The 25991-nt window shown below is 37.8% G+C and overlaps 1 protein-coding gene across 13 annotated transcripts in view; it reads right to left on the reverse strand.

Moving 5' to 3' along the window:
* srcin1a (SRC kinase signaling inhibitor 1a) overlaps positions 1–25991 on the reverse strand; it is a 104243-nt gene that overhangs the window by 17795 nt on the left and 60457 nt on the right. For 7 of the 13 annotated variants that reach the window (XM_057346544.1, XM_057346550.1, XM_057346547.1 and 4 more), the window contains 8 exons: positions 23449–23475; positions 17454–17649; positions 15413–15705; positions 11932–12734; positions 11668–11760; positions 9405–9532; positions 8143–8163; positions 3410–3570 (listed from right to left, as the gene is read on the reverse strand). In XM_057346544.1, the coding sequence (XP_057202527.1) occupies positions 3410–3570; positions 8143–8163; positions 9405–9532; positions 11668–11760; positions 11932–12734; positions 15413–15705; positions 17454–17649; positions 23449–23475 (1722 nt within the window). Of the gene's footprint in view, positions 1–3409; positions 3571–8142; positions 8164–9404; positions 9533–11667; positions 11761–11931; positions 12735–15412; positions 15706–17453; positions 17650–19070; positions 19180–23448; positions 23476–25991 lie in introns of those variants that run through there. The other 6 variants (XM_057346552.1, XM_057346545.1, XM_057346551.1 and 3 more) reach the window with 6 other exon arrangements.

Below are 25991 nucleotides of genomic sequence, written 5' to 3' on the forward strand. Positions count from 1 at the left end.
GCTGTTAATTATTAAAGCAAAAGTATTTCCTTCACGTGTACACCATGTTATCACAGTCTCATATGAACACACACAAGCTGTTTTAAGTGTCTCATAGTGGAATATGCAGCTTTTATGGATGGTTGTGCTGCTTGGGAAAAAGTTGATAGAAGGTTAACTGTTACCAAACATCATAACAAAGCCTTCACTATCAGACCACTCATAAATGCGTATGTCTATGTAACTATCTTTGACCATATGCGGTCATATTGCGAGTGAAGGCATGATATTATTGAATGCAGAATTGTCCTTGCTAAAGAGTAAGTTCACGTTGCGTGTATTAACCATAAGTCTACATGCACTGCCTGTCCTTGATAGCATATCTCTTAAATGCTCTTATAATCTCTTGTGAATGTGGATCCATGTACTTTAGTTTATTCAGTAAAAAAGAAAAAAATGTGAGGGGTTTTGTGGAGTTGGAGTACCAAACATGGCCATTATTTTGTGATGTGTAAGCATTCTGTAGACAATGTTTGTTTGCCCTCAGAGGAATACCTGACTGAATTTGTCATTCTCAGAATAGCCATAATGAGAAAAGTGTGTGAAACGGTGTTCCCTTACACCCTATGTATGTACATTCCAATAGGTTTTAGTGTCGTTCCGCAGCGGTTCTTTCTCAAGCAGAATTATTTATGAGCCTCATGCATAATTCAACATATCCATGTCTCCTAGGTAACGGGATGAGGGCAAGGGCTGTGTCTTCAGCTCCGGCATTCAGGCAGGTAATTTTCGAACTCAGCAATCTGCTGTTGTCATGACACCAGAGGCTTGGCTCTCGACACTAAAGCAACTGACACCGATCTCGCTATCCTCTGTCCGCATACCCTTTACTTTTTGTTTCTTCACCCAGGTGCCTTTTTCCTTTTCAACAGTGTTTCTGTAGCTCAGCTGGCTGCTTTCTCATTCTTTTCTACTTGACACTATTTTGTTAGTTTATCATTCCCAGGTGAGATGCGAGTGTTTATGAATCACACGAGTAGCTATCATTCCGTGTTCATTTTTTATTTAAGCGGTGCTGGCTGAAATAGTTGACTTGATTTGAGGCTAGACCTGTAGCGCTCTCTATCTCCCCCCCCTCTCTCTCTCACTCTTTGTGATGTGTCCCCACTGGCCCATACCGTCTCATCATTGAGTATAACATTAAGAGTTATTGCCTGCCCTGCAATAAGGGCAAATCACACACAAGAGCAGGCCAGATATTAATGACTACTTCAACACATGCTCACATACACAAACATACACACAATGTAATAAATGCAAGGTTGCCACAATTTATGATGATTGTTTAACAGATTATATATTTTTGAAAACAGGAAAATATATAGTTTTTAATATGCCCCATATAAAGTTTTTTTTTTGTATTTTTTGTTTGAAACTAATACAAGTGCCCTGAAGCGTGTCCACACCAACACATTAGGAAACCTATCTTTTGCAAGTTATTTAGAGTTTTTATTCACAACGAAGGTCAAATATGGTCAAAAATAGGTCAATGTTACATAGACGTACGCATTTGAGTGGTCTGATAGTGAAGGCTTTGTTATGATATATGGTAACAGTTAACCTTCTACACAATGAGCTAGACTGAGATCTACAGCCGCGGAAAAATTTAGGAGACCATTTCAAAATTACTTTTCTGAATTTACTATTTATTGGTGTTTAGGAAAAATGATCATTTTTGTTTCATTCTATGAACTACTAACAATATTTCTCACAAATGTCAAATACAAATATTGTTTCTACTTGCAAACTGGAATAACAGAAAAGATGCTCTTTATTTTTTCAGACCTCAAATACTGCAAAGAAAACAAGTTCATATTCACTTTTAAGCAACACAACAGTTATATTTGTATTTAGAATAATGTATTTATAATAAGTTCAAATAATTCTTTTTAATGTGATAACTTGGATTTGTATCACAGTTTCGTGTCTCTTCTCATGCTGTCAGTCTTTCACATTGCTGTTGGTTGACTATGTCACTCCTGAGGTTTGATTTTGTTGAAATTCTACAGACATTTGACTGGAATGACCACAATACATCTATAAATGCTGCTTAAATTAAAATTTGGAATTCCGCGTCTGTCATTTAGAAATGGTTAATATCATAAGCCTTTTTATAAAAGCAAATTATAGGCTTCTGTCATTCATTCACCCTTAAGCGTCAAACTAGCATCACAAAAATTAAGATTTGAATGACTTTATTATTTTATTAATTTTCATGACTTTCCCGGGTCTGAAAATCACAGCTACATTTCTCCAGTATTTCAAAATTCTGTGTGGATGCCATACATCCAGAACTAGCAAACAATCCTATTGAATTTGTCAGACTAGTGTGTTTACATACTTTTCCCTTTGCTTTGCTTTCAGCATACTCCTCAACTCTCTTTGCACCTGTCTTGCCTGTATCTCCATCATCACACATTCACTAACACAAACATTCCCTCTATCAAACTTCTGTTCAACCTGTCACCCTCACTATCACCATGGCAATCTGACAGCTGCCTGTACCTGGAACAGTTTACACTCCTTATGAATTCATTTATTTCATACATTTTACAGTATTTCGACATCAGATTCTATATCTATGCTGCTTGTCAGAGATGCCTAGGGATAGTTGCTCCATATCTTAAAAAACGGACATTTTGACAGATTCTGTATATTTCCTGACTGAAATTGTACTGTATATGAATGTTATTGTTATGTTTTTCTTTGCCGTGGGAGTTCCCTCGATTGTCTGTTCTTTATCTCATATCCTGCCAGTGTCTCTTTATCGGTTTCGCTTTTATTTGCATTATGATCCATACGCACACTGTTTACCATGAACATACAGTACCAGCATTTTAATGAGATGTGTGTAATGATTTGGGTTGAAATAAAATAAAACTTTGTTGCATTATAGCACTAATGTGACAAAATAAATAGCAAAGGATGTCAAGTAGGTGTGTAATTGATGTTTTATCTATTGCACAGAATTTGATCGTTCTCACAGTGCCGCTAAGAACAATGGAAAACCATTCCAATCATCCCAAAACACTGTCAAAATAAAGTGATTAAATAATTTTTCATCATAAACCATAATATAAGCTTTGAGCACAATGAAATGTATTGTTCCTCACTGAAAGTCAAATCCTGCACATAATACTTATCACAATGCAATATAAATAGAACCCAATGGAAAGCAAGTGACAAATTGTCTTGACGTGCCATGCTGCTGACAGTCGCCTACGGTGAGGACAAAAACTCAACCACAGCTCACAAGTGATTTATCACATGATGCTTTACAGGGTCGTGCCTGATACGTGAGCATACAGTGTTAGCTGCTGCGTGTCGAAATGTGGTCGAGATAAGCGTGTCGTAGTGCGGAACGTGTTACCTGCATTTTACGGAGCTGTGTGAGCTGTTTGCGCAGATCAGTGGCGTTCTGTTGCAGGTCGTGCATGTGAAGCTGCATCTGTAGCCTGGTGACTGTTGAAGCCTGAGAACCCCCAGATGAAGGTGGAGGCATCAGAGCCAATGGAGCAGATGGAGTCAGAGCTAACAACCACAACACAAGACAAAAAGAGTCAACAATCTGGGGTTGTACTGTCATTTAACTGTTGTCACTTACCCATCTGCATCTTTTACCCCAGCGTTGCTCAATCCAGCTACTGGAGATCCAACCAACTCAAGAGTTTAGCTTAAACACACCAAGGCCAACTAGGGAAAAGTATCCTGCTTTGTGCCTGATAGGTTGATATACTAAAACATTATTTAATTCATCTTGAAACAATATGATCATTCTTTATATTGTTTCCACCTTTCAGAATAATATTACAACTCATCGAAACTTTGTAATAGCACAATCGTAACTGTCTTGACCAAAAGTATCTAAAATAAATCAAAACTATGTTATATTTAGCATATTCAAAGTTACCACCCTTTGACTGGAATTTGCAAAATTGTTCTCTTTTATTTTATCATTCAGCTTCTTGAGGACTCAACCTCATATATTCAGGGCTCCTATTGGCTGCGTTTTTGTTTCCAAGTCATCCATTTCAACATGTTTTTTTAAAATAAGATGATCGTCTTCTAATGAAAGAAATATGATATGGTATGTTAGCACAATTGTTGTCAACAAAAGTAATTTCATACAATTACGCAAACACCTTGAGATTAAAAGATATTTAAGATCACTAGAATCATTTTAGTCAAGTGTCTACAAACTTTTGATAGGTACTGTACACTTAATAATAAAGGACGTTACACAGTTCAAAGCTGCATGGTTTCAGTTTGCAAAACATTTTTTTTGCTACATTTTTACAATGTAACATTTTAAATTTATTAAAATGTATTATTGATTACTTTGTTCTTTTAAATTTTGCATGCTCACAGTCAGAGGTGGAAAGTAACGAATTACATTTACTCGCGTTACTGTATTGAGTAGGTTTTTTGTGTACTTGTACTTTTTAAAGTAGCTTTTCAAATCTGTAATTTTACTTGTACTTAAGTATGATTTGTGTGATGTATTGTACTTCGTTATATTTAAAATCACATCCGTTACTGAGTAAAAAAATAATGAAAACATTGTAAGGAAAAAAACGCGACCGGAAATTACTCCAGTGAATAATGGGCACGAGTTTGAGTTTGCGCCGATACCAGAAGAGCGATGGAGACGGAGAAGTTAGACATCGGTATAGTGCACCTGTCCTAAGGTGAAACCCTACGAACTCTAACTGCTGAAGACAATGAAGTAAACCCCTGGCCATATTTAAGCAACCACTTCAGCTTCAAGACAGGATTATGGACACTGTGCAAACTAGCATCTTATAAAAATCCTAATGTGCAAGAATGTAGAGGTAAGATAAATAATATTTGTTTAAATAATGCTCGTACCCTTGTTGCATTGGTAACTTATAAGAAGTTTGAACTGTATAGTAAAAGTCAAAACGACTTTGGCGCATAATGCTTTATATGGTAAGTGTTTAATCTCATTTTGTAGAAGCACGGTTCACTAATGTGTCTGCACCACATTTATGCAGTGTGAATGGAACCGAACTGAACAACTTCTGCTTTAATGACATTTAAACGTGCATCATATGTCTCTCTCTTCTGTAAGTGCGGTGCAAGAAAGTCATGTGAAAATGTGCTTGCTATTTCATGCATTTTGAAAGCCTCACCAGCCCTGCCGGGAAATGACCCTGTTGCCAGATCATATTGTTGATAAGAACAGCAAACAATGACAAGCCCAAAATAAACCTACAAATCGACAAAATTTAACAAGGCAAAAAACCACTACGCTCAACTGTTCACTTTACTAACTATATAATGTATCTGCAGCTTCATAAAAGACTTAACAACAAATGCGAAGCTCTTAAAAATATGTAAACATGGCAACACCGCGAGAGCGTGCTGTGAAGCTCTGAACATAAACAAAACACAGCGTCTCTGTCTGTGTTTTAGTTCAAATTGCCTCACTTAACCAGTCTTTGGCCGAAAACAGCAGATACGTATCAAACGGATTAAACTCTTGGGATTCATGCTTCTTGTTAACTGCGATCAACTGCAAACATGTTGCCATGGTAACGATCAGGTTACAACGATAAATCTTCACATTTCGCTCTCATTACGTACAAACGTGGAACCATTATACGTGGTTTCACTGCTGATACTTAGCAGTGTGTACCATTGAATATTTATTAAGAAAATAAGGCTTACAATCTTTTTTAAGGCTTAATTTCGCTTCTTAAGAAAATATTTACTGATTTAAGAATTGTTTCGTTAATATTTCTGCTATAGGATTCTGTGATATTTCTGCAAAACAAGGCAGAAGAATATTTATTTCTTGCAGTGCACTCGTAACCCGTTTTAATACAGGTACGTCTAAAAAAATTGAATATCATGAAAAAGGTCAATATTTTTTGTCACTCATTTCAGAAAGTGAAACCCACATATTATATACATTCATTACACATAGAGTGAAATATTTCAAGCCTTTATTTATTATATGCCAAGTCCTGCTAGAAAATGAAATCAGCATCTCCGTAAAGCTTGTCAGCAGAAGGTCAGCTAAAATTTCCCGGTAGATGGCTGCGTTGACTGTGGACTTCAGAAAACACAGTGGACCTCTTATCAGATGAAAGTACATTTTCCATTTCAATTTGGAAATCAAGGTCCCAGAGTCTGGAGGAAGAGGGGAGAGGCACAGAATCCATGTTGTTAAAAGTCCAGTGTGAAGTTTCCACAGTCAGTGATGGTTTGGGCTGCCATGTCATCTGCTGGTGTTGGTCCACTGTGTTTTCTGAAGTCCACAGTCAACGCAGCCATCTACCAGGAAATTTTAGAGAACTTCATGCTTCTTTCTGCTGACAAGCTTTATGGAAATGCTGATTTCATTTTCCAGCAGGACTTGGCACCTGCCCACACTGCCAAAGGTACCAAAAGCTGGTTCAATTACCATGGTGGTATTGTGCCTGATTGGCCAGCAAACCCGCCTGACCTGAACCCCACAGAGAATCTAAGATGAGAGACACCAGACCCAACAATGCAGACGACCTGAAGGCCGCTATCAAAGCAACCTGGGCTTCCATTACACCTGAGCAGTGCCACAGGCTGATTGCCTCCATGCCACGCCACATTGATGCACTAATTCATGCAAAAGGAGGCCCAACCAAATATTGAGTGCAAAGAAATTAACATACTTTTCAGAAGCCTGACATTTCTGTTTAAAATATCCTTTTTTTATTGATCTTATGTAATATTCTAATTGACACTGGATTTTGGGTTTTCATTATCTGTAAGCCATAATCATCAAAATTTCAAGAAATAAAGGCTTGAAATATAATATATATATATAATATATGGGTTTCACTTTCTGAAATGAGTGACAAAAAATATTGACCTATTTCACGATATTCAAATTTTTTGAGATGTACCTGTATTTAAAATGAGGCACTATGACTAATGTTGGTGTTGCACAAAACAGCAGAGGTCTCCCTCCCGCTTTTAAAAAGTAACTAAGTAACTTTTACTTTGAGTAAATTTTAAACAAGCTACTTTTTACTTTTACTTGAGTAGATTTTTTGACTGGTAACTTTACTTGTACTCGAGTACAATTTCATCAAAGTGGTAGTACTTGTATTTGAGTATAATATTTTTGTACTTTTTCCACCTCTGCTCACAGTCTAGCATGACAGCACATTAAAGTTGATCAGCCTCTGAGACACAAAGCCTTGTACCCTGTGTATATCAGCAATCCCAAAACCTTTTTATGCTTCATACTTGTGTTTGAGTAAAGTTGAACAGAATCTCTGCAAGAAAAGCAGATCTCCAGGAGCCAGACTTGAAAACCCCTACACGCATTCAGTTTTGTTTTTAGACAGAGGTTGCGTCCAAAACTGAAAGCAGCAGCTTGGCTGCCTCACTGCCAAGTCAGTCACAGCATTCTGTGTATTTAGGTACTATATACACTAAAGAGAATGATTTCAGACACGCTTCCATGGCACCATAACACCCTGTCTATGATCTCAAATCAATTTACACGTTCAGGCATAATAAACCAAATATTTTGTGACTACTGTGCAGACAATTTAGTTTGAACTAAGATTTTACATTTACTTCAGGATACATCCGTGCTGCCTTTAAACGCCAACCAGATAAAGGTCTCTCAGTAGACAGGATGTGATGCAAAGACCCTACCTCCATATACTACACATACTCTACAAAGGCAGCATTTTCAGATTTGGACGCAGCCAGACACACACTACTGTAACTCTCTTTCAAAACAAAAAATTGTCCATTCAGAAGTGAGCATGCTGTTAGTGTGTAGTACGGAGATAGCACCCCTCTACAGTCAGTTGTTTTTAAAGGGTGCACACTGATTCCTCAGGAAACATGAAAACCAACACATCCTCTTCACACTTCAGTTTTTAATGTGCGAATGTGTCGTCTTTAGGATTGAAAACAGACTGGGGGAGAGAATCATCTAAAGTGCAGGCAAACCGTAGAAGGGAGAGACAGTAAAAAGCTTACAGGCATTAAGCACTGCTGTGAAAACAGACACACACACTACATACACCGGGAAAGACACGTCAATTCAGATTACATATGAGAGAGCAGAGACAAAGCTACCTTTCTTCTTCAGCCGGCCAGCTGTAACATACAATAAAGGCTGTCAACTTGTCCCAGTTTCTATTAAAACTACCTAAAGAAATGTAATAAAGTACACAAACAGGATGTTGGATTGGACCTGTCGCAGATCAGATTCAAAGAGGTGTGACCAGGACTCATGGGGAACCTCTTCACTGAGGCATGAGTCAATAGATTCGACAATCTCCACTGTGGAGAACCTTCAAAAGCGAATCCAGTGAATCAAAAGTCTGAATTCAGCCTTTGAAGGGGCCGTTCTCTGAGGACACCCGTCGCTGATTTAAGAGCGATGTCAAAGGAACGAGAGGACTTTCAGGGGAAACACGAGAAAAACAATTTGAAACAAAAACATATATATTACAGTCAAGTACTGAAGAGTACTCATAAAAAACAATGAAGGGGATTTTGACTGGGAGGCACAAAACGTAAACACAACAAAGAGCAAGACATGCTCTGATAAAAACACTTGTTTTGATGCATCATAAAAGACACGGCCTGTGCTCGAATTCTTTGAGATCATCAAAGCACTTTTCTATGGGCCAGCGTGAATATAAATGTGTGCCATAACAGCGCCAACTCTGCTAGGTCTAATCAAATCTGACAAAAGTGTTACTTCTTCGTGACTGCTCTGGACAAGCAGTAAGGCCAGGGTTACATTTCTTTTTTTTTTTTGACAAGAAAAAGTTGACAATGGCGCTTTTTTAGTAAAAAAAAGCTTGCAGCGTTGTGGTTACAAATAGCAGCCTATGTACGGATGCAGCGACACGCTTCATAAGCAGCGTAACGGAATCTATTTGAATTATAAACAGAGAGCGCCTTTGCAATAACTAATCACATATTTAAAAACTACAATATTAATTTCTCGCTAGAAGTGCAATCAAAAGTTATTGAAAGTGAAAATTAAACTTAAATTTATACAAAACTGTGCTCCAACGGGCGTTTCGACTGCCATTTTATTTTTTCGAACTTGATCCTTCTCGACCAGTCACCTTCCTCGCATGTTGTTATGGAAATGACAGGTCTCTGTCATTGGCTATAGCTGTGAAAAAGGTGCTTGACGTAGGGCCTTTTTTCATAACTTTGTTCAACTACAAAAGACGCTCAGAGCTGCAGAAAAAGACAACGCGCTCTGGACTTTTTTGAAAACACGGTTTACTCCATAGGATTATAATGTAAAACGGACGCTAGCAGCTTCAAAAAAGAAGTCAAATGTGAACATGGCCTATGGATGCAGTTTTACTCACTTCCTGTGGCGGAGCCGTCGCTGGTGGATTCGGTCTTCTCGCTGGAAGAGAAAGGGAAGGGCCGTGAAAACTCCGCCCCCTGGTCCGGAGGGCAGCCCGCCATCATGCAGAGACGCAGCAGGCCGCATCTGAGGATCATACAGCCATGATACTACCACTGTACTACAGTACCTAACACTACGCTCAAACTATACTACACTACATCCCACTGCACTATACAGCACCACACTACACTATCCGTCTCTATACTACAGCAGTCTGGTATCTAGTACAACACTATTTAAGAGTATAATATCACACTGCCATTATTTTGCATTATTTAGCCCAGTAACTTTATGCTAGCCAGTGTTGGGTAAATTTAGTTAATTTAAACATGTACGGCTTATGGCAAATATTTATAAACTGTGAATTCATTTCTTATATAATATACATTTATGTCCATATAAATGACTATGCAATTATTAGCTGTATTCTTACCATTTGTGCAGTTTTTACAGTATATGAGATGAGTCTGTCTCCAAAAACGTGGTTTTCTTTCACATATTTTCAATTTGGTGGATATACTGTGTGGAAACAATTATCCACATATGTGTCACCACAGAGAAGACAAAAACATAAAGGGATAGTTCACCCAAAAATGAACTTTCTTCTGCAGAAAATGAAGATAATTTGAAGAATGTTGGTAACCAAACAGCATTGGTCCTCTTTGACTATCAACACATGGACACCAATTTATCAAAATATCTTCTTTTGTGTTCCATAGAAGAAAGAGTCATATACAGGTTTTGATCAACATGAGGGTGAATAAATGATTAAAAAATATATTTTTGGATGAGCTATTCCTTTAACATAAACATATGACGGTAAAAACAATTCTGATAAACATTACAAAAAACATCAGGTGCAAAGTCAATGATGTTTTCTTTAGCAGACAGTTTGCATGTCCTTGTTAGTCTCTTATTTCTATAATTTGATTTACAACAGGTAAAGTTTTTGGTCCTAATGAAGTTACTGGCCATTTTAGGTATATTTGGCACTTGTTAATAGTTCATTTTGGACTCTGCTTAAGCCATTTTTTATCTTTCTTCTTTTACATCTAACTTACACAGTTTTATGTTGTGTTTTACAATGAATTAGGCCTGCACAACCTAACCTAACATTACACTAACTCCACACACTGCAATGAACTTGGCTGGCAATGCACTACATAACTTTAATAACGCACTACAGTACTTTATACCAGTTTTACAATCCGCAAAACTCCAAAAACCGTCCTCCACCACACTGCCTTTAATAACTTCTATTAGCAAGCTGATGTAATACCAACTCTTTTTTACTCAACACGTACTACACAGTCTGTTTTAGGCATTAAGATACAAAATGAGGACTCACACTGGGCTTAGATTTTACTCAAAACTCTTGTATCGTCACCCAACACTTCTCACTTATCATTGCTTTATAATTCTCTGGTAAGTGTCTGACTAACTCTTTGCTCAACACTTTCTTTTAGTGGTGACAATCTAAATAATATTACTTGTTTTATAATCTTAAAATATTCCATAGTTGATGGAATTGAATATGAATGACTGTACTGTAAATGTCCGACAACATCAAAGCATTAAAGTGAAAGAACGAGACTCACGGCCATCACGGGACAACGGGAACAACACACAATCTCAAAAGAAGCATTCAGCAAGTAAAGACATTTGTGCAAGCTCATGGATCGCATAAGAACAGTCAATGGCTGCAATGCAAATAGGGATGTGCAAAACCACATCATTCAAGAAGTCGGCTAGTTGCTGGTTTGCTTAACCACTAGTACTAATACGTTTTTTAGAGTACACTTACATACTGTAAGATACATTTGTGCATTCAAAAAAGTGTTTCAAACATGTTTTTAAAGACTAAATATTTTAACTACTCACTGTTGAATGGCATACATTTAAAGACATCTTTTTAGAAATATATACAACAATCCTGATAAACCAGTTAGCTTCATAGGCTTTTAGAAAACTAGTCATCTAGTCAACAATTCTGACCCATCCCTATTTGCAAACATGAGAAAACATGTATTCTTGCATGACAGCAAAATGGGACCGTTTTAACAACATTTTAATGTGTGAAATGGTTCACTGCATTGTATAAACAGGTACTCTATTTCTGTTATGTCAATGACTGACACATCCAGTCACAGCTACCCATTCATATGAGTGAGATGGCTGTGATTCTTTGATGGCTTTGTGAATGTGTAACGGGGTCTTACGTGCTGTCGCTGTCTGGTGCTCGGGTTAGGACGCTCTGAACCAGCCCGGTCAGGCTGGCTATCTGCTTTTCCATTGCCTCCATACGATCCCTGCTAACAAGAGAGACGAAAATGTATAAGAGTAGAGTAGACTTGTGGTCAAGGGAACTTTTTCTTTCTCAGCCTGTAGGCACACTCCCACACAACGAACTTAATGTTACAAAATGTACAAATGGGACACACATTTTCCTTTATATGTACATGCTCACTTTTACCAGTGCTTACCGTGTATCCGTCTCGCCCCCAGACAGTGGCGACCCAAACCCAGGTCCCTTACTACCATCTCCTATGGGTTCAGAGCTGGAGCTGGGTCTGGACTTCGGGCTCTCCACAAACACAGACGAAGAAGCGGAGTCCTTACGGAAGGTCTGTCTCACAGGCGACCCTCGGCTCGGAGACCCGGTGAACAAATCCCTGTCACGTAACTGCACGTCGGGAATCTTCTGTGGAGATGATGGCGGCAAACGAAAGCCCATGCCGAGTGTAGAGCTGGTGCCGTAGGTATCGGAGTACAGAGAACCTCCAGGTTTATACAGGGAGTCTTCAAGGTCACCCTGCAGCGCTGCGGCCGAGTATGTGCTGAGGGACCTCACCGAGCCCCTGCGGTACAGCCCACCCGTCACTGGAAAACCAAAGGGGTCGGCGATGGTAGCCAGGGACTGAGTGGATGCGATGCTAAGCCGCCCCTCATGCACCAAGCTGTATGGGTCAGCATACAGCCCCTCATTCTTCAAGAGAACCATGTTCTTACCAGACATCTCTTCATCGGGTTTGACATCACGCCTCTCCAGTATGGCGGATGAGGAGGGTGTGAGGCCTTGAGCCTGTCCGTGAGATGGTGATGGGTGGTGGGACGGATGCTGAGGGCCCTGAGGGTGACCCTGACCAGAAAATGAAGGAGGGCGGCCTCCGCTGTAGGACAAGCGAGAGCGGGAAGGGGATCCGGAGGAGGCAGAGGCAGTGGAAGAGGGCAGGGTGTTGATACGACGGGTAGGTGATGAGTCTCGGGAGCTGTAAACCATCTCTCTCTAAAATAAAAATGACAGAGAAACACATCACGCTGAGCAAGTTCATGAATGTCTTTAGAGAGAAACAAGACTGAAAACACAAATTATGCCATGGAAGGAAAGCCGCTTGTATCCAAAACTTTTGATAAAGTGCACTAAACAATAAAATTAAGTACATTTTATGTTGTAAAAGAGTATATGCATATTTCATCAAGCACGACAGACAGTAGCCATACTGACACATAAAATAAATATCATTTAATATATAGAATATTTATATATTTCAATCATTTTTTATTGATATAATTTTACATAAAATGTAAAGATTGAATTGAATCTATCTTCAATTTACCAATAAACCTATAATGACAAAAAGCCATAACTTTTAACCCAAAACATTTTGATTCAAATTGTCCTACCAAAAAATTGAAAATCTGTTGCAGGCCATTAAAGTGATAGTTCACCCAAAAAGGAAAATTCTGTCATAATTTATTCATCCTCTTGTCATTTCAAACCTGTATGACCGCAGAACACAAAAGAAGATATTTTGAAAAATGTTGTTAACTGGCCCCTATTCACTTGCATTGGTTTTGTGACTATGCAATAGAAGTGAATGGGGTCTAATGCTGTTACCAACTTTCTTCAAAATATCACCTTTTGTGTCATAAAGTCTGAAATGACAAGAGGGTGAGTAAATGACGACAGAATTATCATTTTTGGGAGCACTTTACAGCTTAATAACAGCAGAAGTGAAAACGAATCCTCGGCGGTTTAGCAAGAAACCGAGAAGGGAGCTCTAGACTCATTGTCCTCATTCCCTCTTTTCTCCCTCATTCTTTCTTTTCATCGGTCTGTAATTCAACTCTGGGGGCTCCATTCAACCTATTCACTCTTTTCGCCTGGCACAAAGCTACTGGCATAACATTGGATTACATGACCGTAGTATTCCGATTCTACCGCCACTTGTGAGCACACATACTTTACTTTTTAACAATAAGCAGAGCAAGACAGTTTAAACTTCATTCATAAAACAGGAAACTACACTCATTCAATATGTCATATTGCCTGCTTTGTTGCCTCTCCGTATCTCAGTGTTGGACCTCTTATTTCCTGCTTCCTGCATATTTTTCATAAGTTTCATATCTCTACTTGCATTTAAGCCTTAACTTTTTTGTTTTATCTTGGGGCTATCATCCATCTTGTTTATTTCACTTTTTCATCTCTGCTCTCAGTGTTACAAGAGATGTCAAATGTGCTGAAGCTTATGAGCCACAGACTTTTGTCTGGGTCTTACAATGCAAAAAATGTAGGTTTGGCTATTATTTTGACAGAACCTGACACCTACACACAAACAGCAAGAAGCCTACAACATGTACTGTACATTGTACTTTAGCCTTACAGCTTTTAATTCTGTGTATTCAGCATTATTTATAGACGGTTTCAAAGCAGCAACATAAACATTACTGTGCATGCATGCTTTTGTTGTCCAAACCTAACTTCCGGTACACATCCACAAAGAATAGAGTCCCCACAGATTATTTATGACAACGAGCAAAAGAAATAACAAGTAAATCACATTAGCTAGCAAGTTAGAAGTATGTCTAGCCGGTATTATTTGGGTTACCAGAAGAACCAATACTTGGCTAACTGCAACAGCTACACAACCCGTTCAACAAATTGTTTATTTAATAAAATTAATATAGGATACAATTCAACAAATTGTTTATTTAATGCAATTATTATACAATAAAATATCAATCTAAATTAATATTAATATAAATAGTTATATTACAGCTACTAGCCAGACCGATCAACAAACACAGACCTGAAGTTAACTTCCGTCTACAACATCTTTGTTTCCATCCAGTTTACGTACATGAATAATTTCAAAAAGTTTCAAAGTTTCAACAAAGCAATTAAATTGACAGTGGTCAACGTGCAATTATCTTCACTGCAGGAAGTAACTTTGCCACCGTTGTGATTTTCCTCAAAAAATTTGGTAGCAATTAGAATTGAGATTTCAATCTCAGTGTGTTGCGATTTTTCATTGTTAATTGTTTTTCAGAGCTTTTCTAAACAGTGAAAAGCAGCAAAAACACAATACAAAACAGCACAAACAACAAAGCGCACATACGGCACACCAAGAAATAATTAACAGAATCATTTAAAGACATCCACTGACTCAAATGCTGATGGAGTTGGTTTGACACTCTCAGAGGTGTAGATGGTAAAGACATCTCACACAAGAGCTGACAATTTGATCAACAGAGTGACGAAATGCAATCACATTTCAAAGTCAAACCACATCAAGCTCCTCTGGTAACACAAGCCTCAGAGTCCCTGAGTGATATGAGAAAAAAAGCGTGCATAATTCAAAAACATCCAAGTTCAAGAACATCGACATCTGCAAGACATCGCTCACCGGATCAAACAATGCCACTTTTAAGGGCTACGTCCCTTTAGAATTTAAAATACTCGAAAAAGGCAGTGACGCTGAAGTCAAGGTTAGGTTAGGGACTTTGATGTTGCCTCATGCTGGGAAGTAAACTACGAATTCTTGTTATTATGACAACATTGTTTAAATATGGATCATGCCTTGGTGGATTCTTTTACCCATAAAACCCATGCTGGGACAGCAAGAATTGTGGTTTACAATGACAAACAGACCGCAGTTATTAAATGCAGTGAGGAGCGCTCACCCTGAGGTCTCCGTTGGCCAGATGTGCCGCAGGGTAGGAGGCGTAGATGGGCTCTTTGCGGTAGATTTTAATGATGCTTCTGTCCTGTATATCCCTCACGTCCTCTAGCTCGTAGAAGACGTTTCTTGCTTCGTCTTTGATTAAGATGGCCGTGTTAGGTGACTTCAGCATTCCCGCCGTCAGCTTCTGAGGGAACATGTGCACGATGAGCGCGTGTAAGGTCTCCAAACTGTTGAGCTCGTGAGTGATGTGAACACGCCTGGTTTCATCTCCAAACTGTAGGAAGAGGACACCTGAGGAGAGAGAGAAAGAAAGAGCGAGAGAGGTATGAAGTTAGTGTCTCGGTTGTCTTACTGTCATACGTTTCTGTTGGTGGTCCTGAGCCACCTGCTGAATGACCATAAATCTTCTTCTGGGTAGCAGCTCAAAGATCACTTTCCTTGTTATATGGTTACCAACCAAACTTTAACAAAAACATTGGAAAATCAGTGCCAAGAAATATTTTGCTTCATGGTAACCATGACTGAAAATCAAAAGTGGGCAAGACAATCTGTTGAAGGTCACCTAATCACAGCTGATTTTACTGCTGTAATTAACTCAATGCTATTAATGGCTTGTCAACAGCCAGAAAACAGTTTGTGGCAAAGCAAAATGTCATCTTCACTCAGTAGTCAATACGATTGTACATTTTACAGACGTGGGATTACATGTGGTAATTGAAATCATCTAACAACTGAAATACAGGTTATATTAGACTAATGGAGGATGCTCTTAACTCTTTGTTGAATTGTATTTATACCACAGATGAAAATAACTTTAAGGAAAATAATTGGCTTGTTTTGTGTAATGGATACTTAATTTCTGGTTAAACCTCAGAGTACATTTCTGCATGACATGTGGGACCTACTGCAAATTACTGTTTGCATTTCAACAAAGCATTTTGATTCCCATTTGTGCCCTGAAACTGTTGCAATTCCTCTAAAGGCTAAGGCATAAACAGTGTTTTGTGCTCGCACATCAGATTAAAATTGTCAAAGTAAGTGCAAAATAATTTGTTAATTAGAGCTCATTTAAATGAGTCAGAGTAACAGTTTAGTTTAATAAAATAACTTTAATTGAATTACAACAGGCTTAAAGTGAACTTGTAAATTGGGGTTGACTCAGGTCAGTGAATTAGATAAATAAAATGAACTTTGTTTTTTGTTTATAGACTTTCCATGACTTTATATTGTATGACAGAAGCAAATATTAGAAAAGAGAAATAATGGGATCATGAGCAAATCGAACTAGAAATTGAAAAATCCCAGCAGAACCTGTCATGATTCTGCCGCATCATGTCATGTTTCTCTTGGCCTAGTGGTGGGATCATGACAGAACCCCATGTTTTATGTGGAGAGAGACTATTTTGGCACTTATGGCTCACCATACTCTCTCTCCGGTCTAGTCTTTGTTCCTGCCCTCTTGTTTCCTCGTTAGTGCTCGTTATGATTTCATGCCCTACACCTGTTCCCCTCTTGATTTAGTTCCCTATTTAATGCCCTTGTGTCTTCTGTCTTGTGGTGGATTATTTTGCCTGGTTTGTTTCTTGTCACCCTCCCGGTTTGTACTGTTGTGTCTAGTTAGTATAGTTATACTTAGTTATGTCTAGTGTTGTACTTAGTCTTGTCTAGTTTAGTGTAGTTAGTCTTTGTTCCTGTTTACCCTTCATGTTTTACCCTTGTTATTTTGTTTTACCCCCTCGTGGGTTGTTGTTTTGTATTTTATTAAATATATTCATGTTAACCCCTTACCCGCTGCGCCTGGGTCCTCTGTCCTTGTTCCCTCACCGTTCCTGACAGAACCACCATGTGTGAACATGCATGCTTTAGACAACTTTGTAAAATGTAAACACTGGTCCAGAGACCATTCCAGTTTCTTTCTTTTATAATCTCACAAATGTCATTAAATCTTAATATAATAAACCTGGAGGTTCTCTGTACTCCGATACCTACGGCACCAGCTCTACACTCGGCATGCGTATTATTATTATTATTATTATTACCTGGAGAACGAAGTTTGTTCTGGCTTGCAGAGCGGGATAGGGGAAGGCTCTGACGGAAGCGATTCATGCGGTTGAAGCCCAGTGGCATGTCGGCTTCTGACATGGTCTCCAGAGACTCGGCAGAGGCGAAGGACAGTTTAGACGCCTGGTCTGCCAAACCTGATTGTGTGGACTGGGAATGACGTGGACTGCGGCTCTATAAGAGAAACATATCGAGAGACTTTTAGAGTGTTAAACGCATTATATACACGTTATACACATTGTTTCTCTAGTTGGTTTAATCACAGTCAATGGTGACAATACTATTACATGGGCTCAACCTTGACATTGTTAGCTCTATGCTCTACTAGTTGACCTACATAAAATACAAGCACTGTATTGTCACAAAAGAAAGCTTTTTCCAATGTTTTTCTCTCCTCATGCACAGATCAGACTGTAATATACAGGATACATATATATTCATATACATATACAGTATACATATATATGAAAATAAGAGATTAGCTCAGGTTAGCTCAGGGGTTGCAGCTATATAAAAATAAAAAAAAAGATAATGATTAACATTGTTCATTTTCTTACTCAATGATTTTACCACATTTTATTGTGCCAACATTATTTTCTGAACATTACTTTTTTACGGCGCAAAGGACAGAAAACAACCACCAATTCCACCTGCGCAAAGCAGATACAAAAAACCTGCTCCTTTTTGTGCAAACGTGCAATGACAGGAAAATCACACGCTTGACAAACAAGTCTCTGTGGATGTATCTGACACGCTAACAATGACATGGAATGCACATTCTCTTGCTCTCTCTAGTTCGACATCAAAGTAAATATGGTCACTGTGAAAATGCAGAAGTGTGGAACTGTTGTCAGATGGGTCTGTAACATTGCTGTGGTTGCTTTGTAGTATTTAATGAAGGTGGTTCACACAACCTCATGGTGAGCTTCACAACTCTGAGACAACTGTAATGAGCTCTTGGGGTGCACTGGGAAAAACAGGCTGGTTTGGCAGGGTGGTTTGTGGGGCATCACCATACATCATATCAATTCTTTTTTTAAAGCAGAAAAAGGTTCTTCCCCAGGAGCTCCTCCAGATCACACATAATGACAAAAGTCAAACAAAAGGTTAGCTATAATATGTATTTTCGCAGCATTTCTAAATTGTGACAATCGTAGCACTGTTTACACACAAAGCTAAAAGCTCAGACACATGCACACGTAAATGCTGAAACAGTGCTGTGGCCTTCTTTTCAGACACTGTCTGAAGGACCTGAGGTGAGCTGATGGATGACCACCTTGTGTAACTATAATGGGGTCATTTATCCACAACAGTGACCAGTTTGGATGCCACAACTAAACTAGCACATGTACACACATCTAAAAGAAAAACAGTCTACATAAAGGTACGTCACTACAGAATTCCTCTACTAAAACTTGATGGACTCCTCAGATCACTCATGTAATGAAGAGACATCTCTCTCTCCCTCACTCACTCTGGCTAATGCACTTTCAAACGGCTTTTTGTCAAATGCTGTAAACACGCGAGCTCTCACTCTCCATTCAGATTTGTATTCGAGTCAATAAACGTGTCAGTGTGTGTGTTGCATTACTTGCCTAAAGTGCCTGTATTTTCTGAATTACACGGAGTCAGGGATGCCTGTAGACTTCACTGCCCTCAATGGGTAATAAATCTCCACCTTCACCACACACAAACAGACCCACACACACAAACACACACTTCTAATCTGTTCCAACAGCAGTGAGGAGGATAACCTTATTGCCAAAATACATCTGAATACATGACATGGAGGTCACGATCTGATAGAACCATAGTGTGTATGTTTATTATAATAAACACACACACACACGCAGATAAAAAATCCATTATAGGAGAAAAAATATAAAATAAAGTAAATATCACTGATAAACATTAATATTATGAGTACCTCAAACTTTATTAAAAAGAAAACCAGTGTCCAAAAAAAGAAAACTCAGACACTAAAGAAGTATGCGTAATCCACAATGCATAAAATTAACATCACAAAACATATTGTTTATAAACATTTTAAGGCTCTGAGGTTGCACTTTGATGAGACATAATGGAGATCTCAGATGATTCATTAGTTGACGTGTTCAGAGTGATGATAGTAAATGGATTTGGCTTTGCTGTCCATAACAAAGGAGCATGAGCAGAAGTCATGACTAAAGCTCTATGATCTCCCCACACGCTACTTGATTCATGGAAGGGGGATTAGCGCTTAATAAATGATCGAGATATTGCACATAAAAGTGGATTTGAGGTTGCGGAAGAATTTGCTGGAAGAACTCTCATGGGAATGAGGTGAGAAGACGTGAAATGACTGACAGCAATTTCCTTTAGAACCTCACTTCAAATATCAACTCATTCGACGAAGTTTCTCCACAAATTAATCAGGAGAATTCATTTAATCAGATACTGTTTAGAAGAAACAACTGAGATAGTATTAAAGTCACCATGAAATCAAAAATAACAGTTCTTAGTTTTTAATGTAATATTGCAAAGTTTCTTACAAATGTTTGATCTGTGCATATCTTTATTTCCTTTAAATTCATGTTTCCCTCATAATCTTTCATTTAAAACTACATCTTTTCTCTGCCAAACATGTCTCAGCATGGGGGTGGGACTATACTGACTGTCCAATGACCAGGCTCTCAACTTCCAATGATCCAGAGCCATTGAGAGAGAGAGTTGAGCCAACGGAAGTTCGAAATTTTCGCGTGTCACGTGATTCATGGAGCCTTCAGATAGTTCCAGGAAGATATGTTTTCTCTGTAAATTATTTCTTTCTTTCATTATTTTTATTCATTAAATGACTTACGTCTTTAAATGGGTTAAAAGTTTACCTCAGTTGGTCTGTTTAGCCGCAGCTACATGTGTTACTAGTAACTTCCGGGAACTATTGAGAGCCTCCATGAACCGCCATTGCTGTGAAAAAACTGTTCCATGGAGTCAACAAGGTTGACGTGACTCTCTCTCTTAATGGCTCTGCAATAATTTCCATTTCATGCTCACTTTAAGATATTTCATTTATGAATTTATCTTCATATTAGTATAAATGAAAGAGGTGTGTCCTGAAAACAGAGTGAGTTGATAATGCATGAAATCATTAAACTAATGATATGAACTATTATAAAGATAGAAAAGAAATGATAGACCGAAACACAAAGAGGTGGACAGAAAGATAGAGAAAAAGAGAGAGAAAATAATCACACTTGAGAATAATGTCTCTCTCTCTCGCTTGCTATTGTTAGCTACAGGCTGGTGAAGGCATAGCTGAAATTGCTCTGGCAAATTGCAGTAGATTGTTGGTCTATTCAGTCCTGTGCTGAGTGAAGCAGAGAAAGCAGCAAAATGGTAAGCTGGTAGGTGGTCATAAAATGGCGGCATTCACTGCACTTATCAGCGGGGACTAATAACAATGCTAAATGTTAAAATGATAAGGGCCGAGTAAGAAAAGAGTGAAAATGGGTGAGCTCACAACACCTTTACTCTCTGCTGGAGGACAAGCGGTTAGCCCTGTTTTCTAAATACAGACAAATGTGGCATTGTGCAAAGGTGCACTTTGTAGTTTCTGTTCATGTTACATTTACTGGTAAGGCAGTGGTATTGGGTACTTGTATTGAATGTGGTAAGGCATCACAAACAAACAAAAGTTATACATTACAATACTGATGCCATTGATACCATACCATTGACTTACCAAAGGGAAAATAGCTTGGTCACACTATATCATGACGAAAAACTGCACCGACACTAACCTTCTCCACCGATAACCGATTATTCAGAGTGATATCTGCCGACACAGATCCTGAAGATTCAATTTATATTTCTTAGCTTCTGAATGTTATTATTTCTTATTACACGGCTCATTGGAATCCATGATTCTGATTGGCCAGTCGCAACATTTGCAGGTTCGTTATTCCCAGATAACAACCTCTCAAAACTAATAACACATAGTAACCCGGATGCTGCGAATCATTTTGACAGGTACAGTTTAATATTACACAAAAAGTAAATATGTGTTTTAATAACATATATGACATTGAATTTACAAATGATTAAAGCAAATTGCCTGTTTGTGACATTTGAACGTCGTTTCTTACCTTAAAACCGAAAGCAAATGGCTTTTCCTTATGGAAGGTCTGCATTTGGTAAAAATGAGCTAATGAAATATTTCGAAATCACATTTCATGTCCAGTTGTTTTCTAATGTGGCAAGTAGCCATGTAATATTTCTGCGATAACAACCGGCTGCCTGTACATTATTCCTTACATATAATGACTATTAATATTGAACATCAAACTGATGATGTTTTTATGATGTTAACATTATCTATATGCAGAGCACAAATTCATTGCATCTCTCCTAAAAACATTTACCATTTTGAAAATTTCCAATCATGCTTCTGAAAAGCGACAAAATGTGCTAGCCTCCCTCACTCAGAGCATTTGGCTATCTCCAGCCATTTGAAATGTATGCTAATTCCAGGAAGAATATAGCGTGAAAACTGTTCATGAATCAGCTTTACTGCTCGGACATGAAGTCTTACAGAACAAGGGAGGGTGGTTGAAAAGAAACCGACCAACAAACCAGGACTCTGACAGAAATTTGCAGAGAGGCTAATTTTACGTGGCGTAACCAGCCAGGGGAGACGTTTGCTTTTAACAAGCGTCTGTTTTGGGGCTCAGCATCTGCACCTAAAGGAAGAAATAACTTGCAAACATCTGACAATCCATCTAACTGTGACAAGAACAAGCAACTGGGACCCAGAATAGAACAGAACATCAGTAGAGAGGCTAGAGAAGATGAGACGTGATGAGACAAGAACTCTTGTGGGCTCATGTTATGCTCATTATCCATATAAAAACTGTCTCCTGACCTTTTCCACATAAAGTCAATAATCCCAGAGAGCAATAATAGTTAATAGTGGAAATATTAAAAATTTGATGTACGAGAGACTTTAAAGTACACTATAATGATATATGCGACTTCCTAAGTCTTAAATTATATCCAATACAAATCTTAAACATCATTCTTATAAATATATATGCATCTGTTTTTATATTTATTTTTCAGAATAAACGTATCAGTGCCATACACAGAGTATAAATGTGCATGTCGTTTGACAGGCGTGTAATGTGAGTAAATAAGAGTGGGAATGAATGTAAATGAACAGAATGAATCACATTACAGAGTCTCACACTTATGACATTGTTTACCACAGCCTGAGGCCGCTTCCTGTATCCTTTTACAATTATAGACACCCTTCAACATAATCACATCTACATATAATAGACTTTTTTCATATAACACACTATCATTTACAAAACGGCACAAACAGGGACCAAAATTGACTTTGCCACAACTGCCAGTGGCGAGTGAACTGAGATCCAGCTGCAAACATTATATACCCTACTGGCCATGAATCTATATACAGTTGTGCTATAGAGACAAACAGAGCTTTATAACAGCATCAAAGCTATAAAGCACCTTAAGACTTTAGAGTTTTATGGGTATATAAGAAAACTGAAATGTGAGCGAGAGCGATTAAGAGACAGAGACACAGAGAGAGAGAGAGAGAGAGAGAGAGAGAGAGAGAGAGAGGCGACAGCAATGAGATTTAGAGCCAGTGAGGTAGATCATGACACATCACTAGCATGATCCATATACTGTATCAGTGACTTAAACACACTCTCAGCATGACAGAACAGTACATCTGAATTAGGACATACATGAGGACTCATTTTTGCATTTTACAATTATATAAACAATTTTACATCTAAAGAAAGTAAACCCACATACACAAAATGGATGCAGAGGCTCATCCCGTACAAATGTTGAGATACACTACAGTACATACAGTACAGGCAACAAAAATGACCCCTTAATGACAAAATTGGCGACATAAAGGTTGCACGCACGCACACATACAGAAATAGTCAAAACACTGACCTTAAAGCTCCAGTAGTTTGGCTGTTGCTATGGAGAGAGAGAGAAAAGATAGAGTTACTTAGACGTTTATCTCTGTGTGTGGTCACACCTCATGCACAGCCACCATCTCTAAACTAGGGCTGCAGCTATCGATTCTTTTACTAATCGAATATTCTACTGATTTTCCATCGATTAATCGGGTATTCGGATAATAAGTACTTTTTCTTTATTAAAAAGTAATACTAAATATACAAGAGAAAATAAGACAGGTCTCTTAAAATGAGTAAAACAACTAATCTGTTTCCTTTTTAGAACAATTAAAGTTTTTATTGCTGAAATAGCATACATTAATAACTGTGAAAACTAAACCCATTTAGTACATTCCATTGCCATATTAATTTCAAAATGCAATATAATACAAATATATAAATAAGAAACATGAATAAAAATAGAAAGAATAATTTCAAAGGTAAACAACTAACTTCAGCTTATGCATGATGCATTTAGTTTATATAAATTAGTTTTAGTTTCTTTTTTTTACTATTAAATAGTAATATATAGCCTATGACTTTTATTTTGGCAGGTTGTCGGAAGACACTTATTTTTTACTATGTCTGTTTCTTCACTCAAACAATAACATGTTCGTGAAATAAACTCTCAGAGCAACTCTGGAGGTGAAGTTCATGTCCTCATTCAGCGCAGACGCAGACAAATTTATGAGCATCACGCGTTAAACTGTGCAGTTCATTCACTCAGACACGCAGAACAGACAGTTGACATGTGTAAATAACAGGATTCGGCATCCACAAGTCCGCATCTAGTTTGATGGACTCAATGCAGCCGGAAAACAAGTTTCACTCGTAAAATAGAAATGTACCCTAAGAATTATTGTGTACCTTTAAAGGTAGAGTGAAATGTTTTGTACCGGGTATAATAATGTACCAAAGGTAAAAAAAAAATGGCATACATGTTAAGGTACAAAAAGGACGAGTTTTTTTCTGACAGTGTATTAGTCAATAAAATTAATATATTTTATAAATAGTTTGTTTTATTATTATTTATTTATACTTTATAGGGATAATAAAATGGGTGTTAAGTACACAAATAAGAATTTGTTTGATTTTGGTACAGGATGTCCCACTTCTGCATCCACACAAATCCAATTTTGTTCCAGCATGACCTGACAATGCTCCAAAAGCAAAATTAAATATTTATTCTTTATTCCTTAGTTTTATACACTACCGTTCAAAAGTTTTTGGTCACTTACTCGCTGACTTATTAATTTTTTTACATTTTAGAAAAATAGTAAGCTCATCAAAACTGTAGAATAACACAAAGGGAACTATGAGGATTGTGTTTCTATTAAAACAAAATAATAATAAAACTTGTCATAATTGATCATCTTCAATGTAGTCACATTTTGCCTAAAATTTGCAGAAATGTTCTCTCACCATTTTCTCAAGCAAAAGAAAACGTCCAAAATGCTTTTTAAACTTAAAGGAGTTCCCATCTATTCTGTGCTTTTACTGACAGCTCTTTTTTCAAAGTCATCCATTTTAAAGTCATTTTTTATTAAATGAAATTGTATTAGTTTATAATGAAAAAAGTTGATATTTGCACAATTATATTTTTGTCTATAAAATTAATTTCAGACATTTAAGTACCTTCAGATGAAAACCTTTTTAAGACAATGAGAAACATTTCATTCAAGTGTCCAAAACCGTTTGACCAGTAGTGTATTTTTTTATTTTAGGTTTTAACTAGATTTTAATGTGGTCTAAGACCTTGGACCCGACTGAAATGCCTTCAGTGTGAGGCATGACATGGAGCAGACGTGTTGGCCTTCTAAACTCATCTGAATGAAGGTATTTGGAGGCTTTATCCTTATTCTTCTCTCACCTGCCCATCGGCTGCCCTGTCAGACTGACTAACTGACAGGATTGAAGCAAATGAGAAAAAATTAATTAAAAAGATTCCCTCTGTCTGCTGTCTTGGCCTGCTGCCCAGACCCATCAATCATAGTAAGATGGGTCAGGTGTCTGCAAAGCCCTCACCTATCGCTGCCATTACATCTGTGAATTTCACTTTTACAGACAGTCAGCGACGTCAACAAGCAAGCGTAATACTGATGTCGCAGTCTCTCTCACTTCATCTGTCTGTTGTTTCGATGTTGTTTCTTGTCACTTAAACGTTTTGGTCTCTCTTTCTAACTGTTGCTCACTGTCTCTCTTACTTCCTCTGAAGACAAAGTAAAATACAATAGAATAAAATTGCTGTGAGTGCACTTATTGTATGTGCATTTGAGCGTCTCATTTTTCCTTAAATTTAGCAGAACAAACACTCACATATCTTAGTGGACTATCCTTTGACTATTGTTTTAATACTTAGCTAGCTAAAGATAGTTTCTACACCCAGCTCTTACACAAATCTTGTGCTTTTTTTTAGATGATAATTAAAACAATTTGTATGCTTGGACAGGCATTTTCCTCTAAGGACATTTGTTGTGTTATACAGAGCTAATGATTTTTTCACCCCTCATAAAAACCTTGTTGCATTTCAATTTT

This window comes from Triplophysa rosa, linkage group LG11 (assembly GCF_024868665.1).
Source record: "Triplophysa rosa linkage group LG11, Trosa_1v2, whole genome shotgun sequence".
In the NCBI taxonomy this organism is placed as follows: domain Eukaryota; kingdom Metazoa; phylum Chordata; class Actinopteri; order Cypriniformes; family Nemacheilidae; genus Triplophysa; species Triplophysa rosa.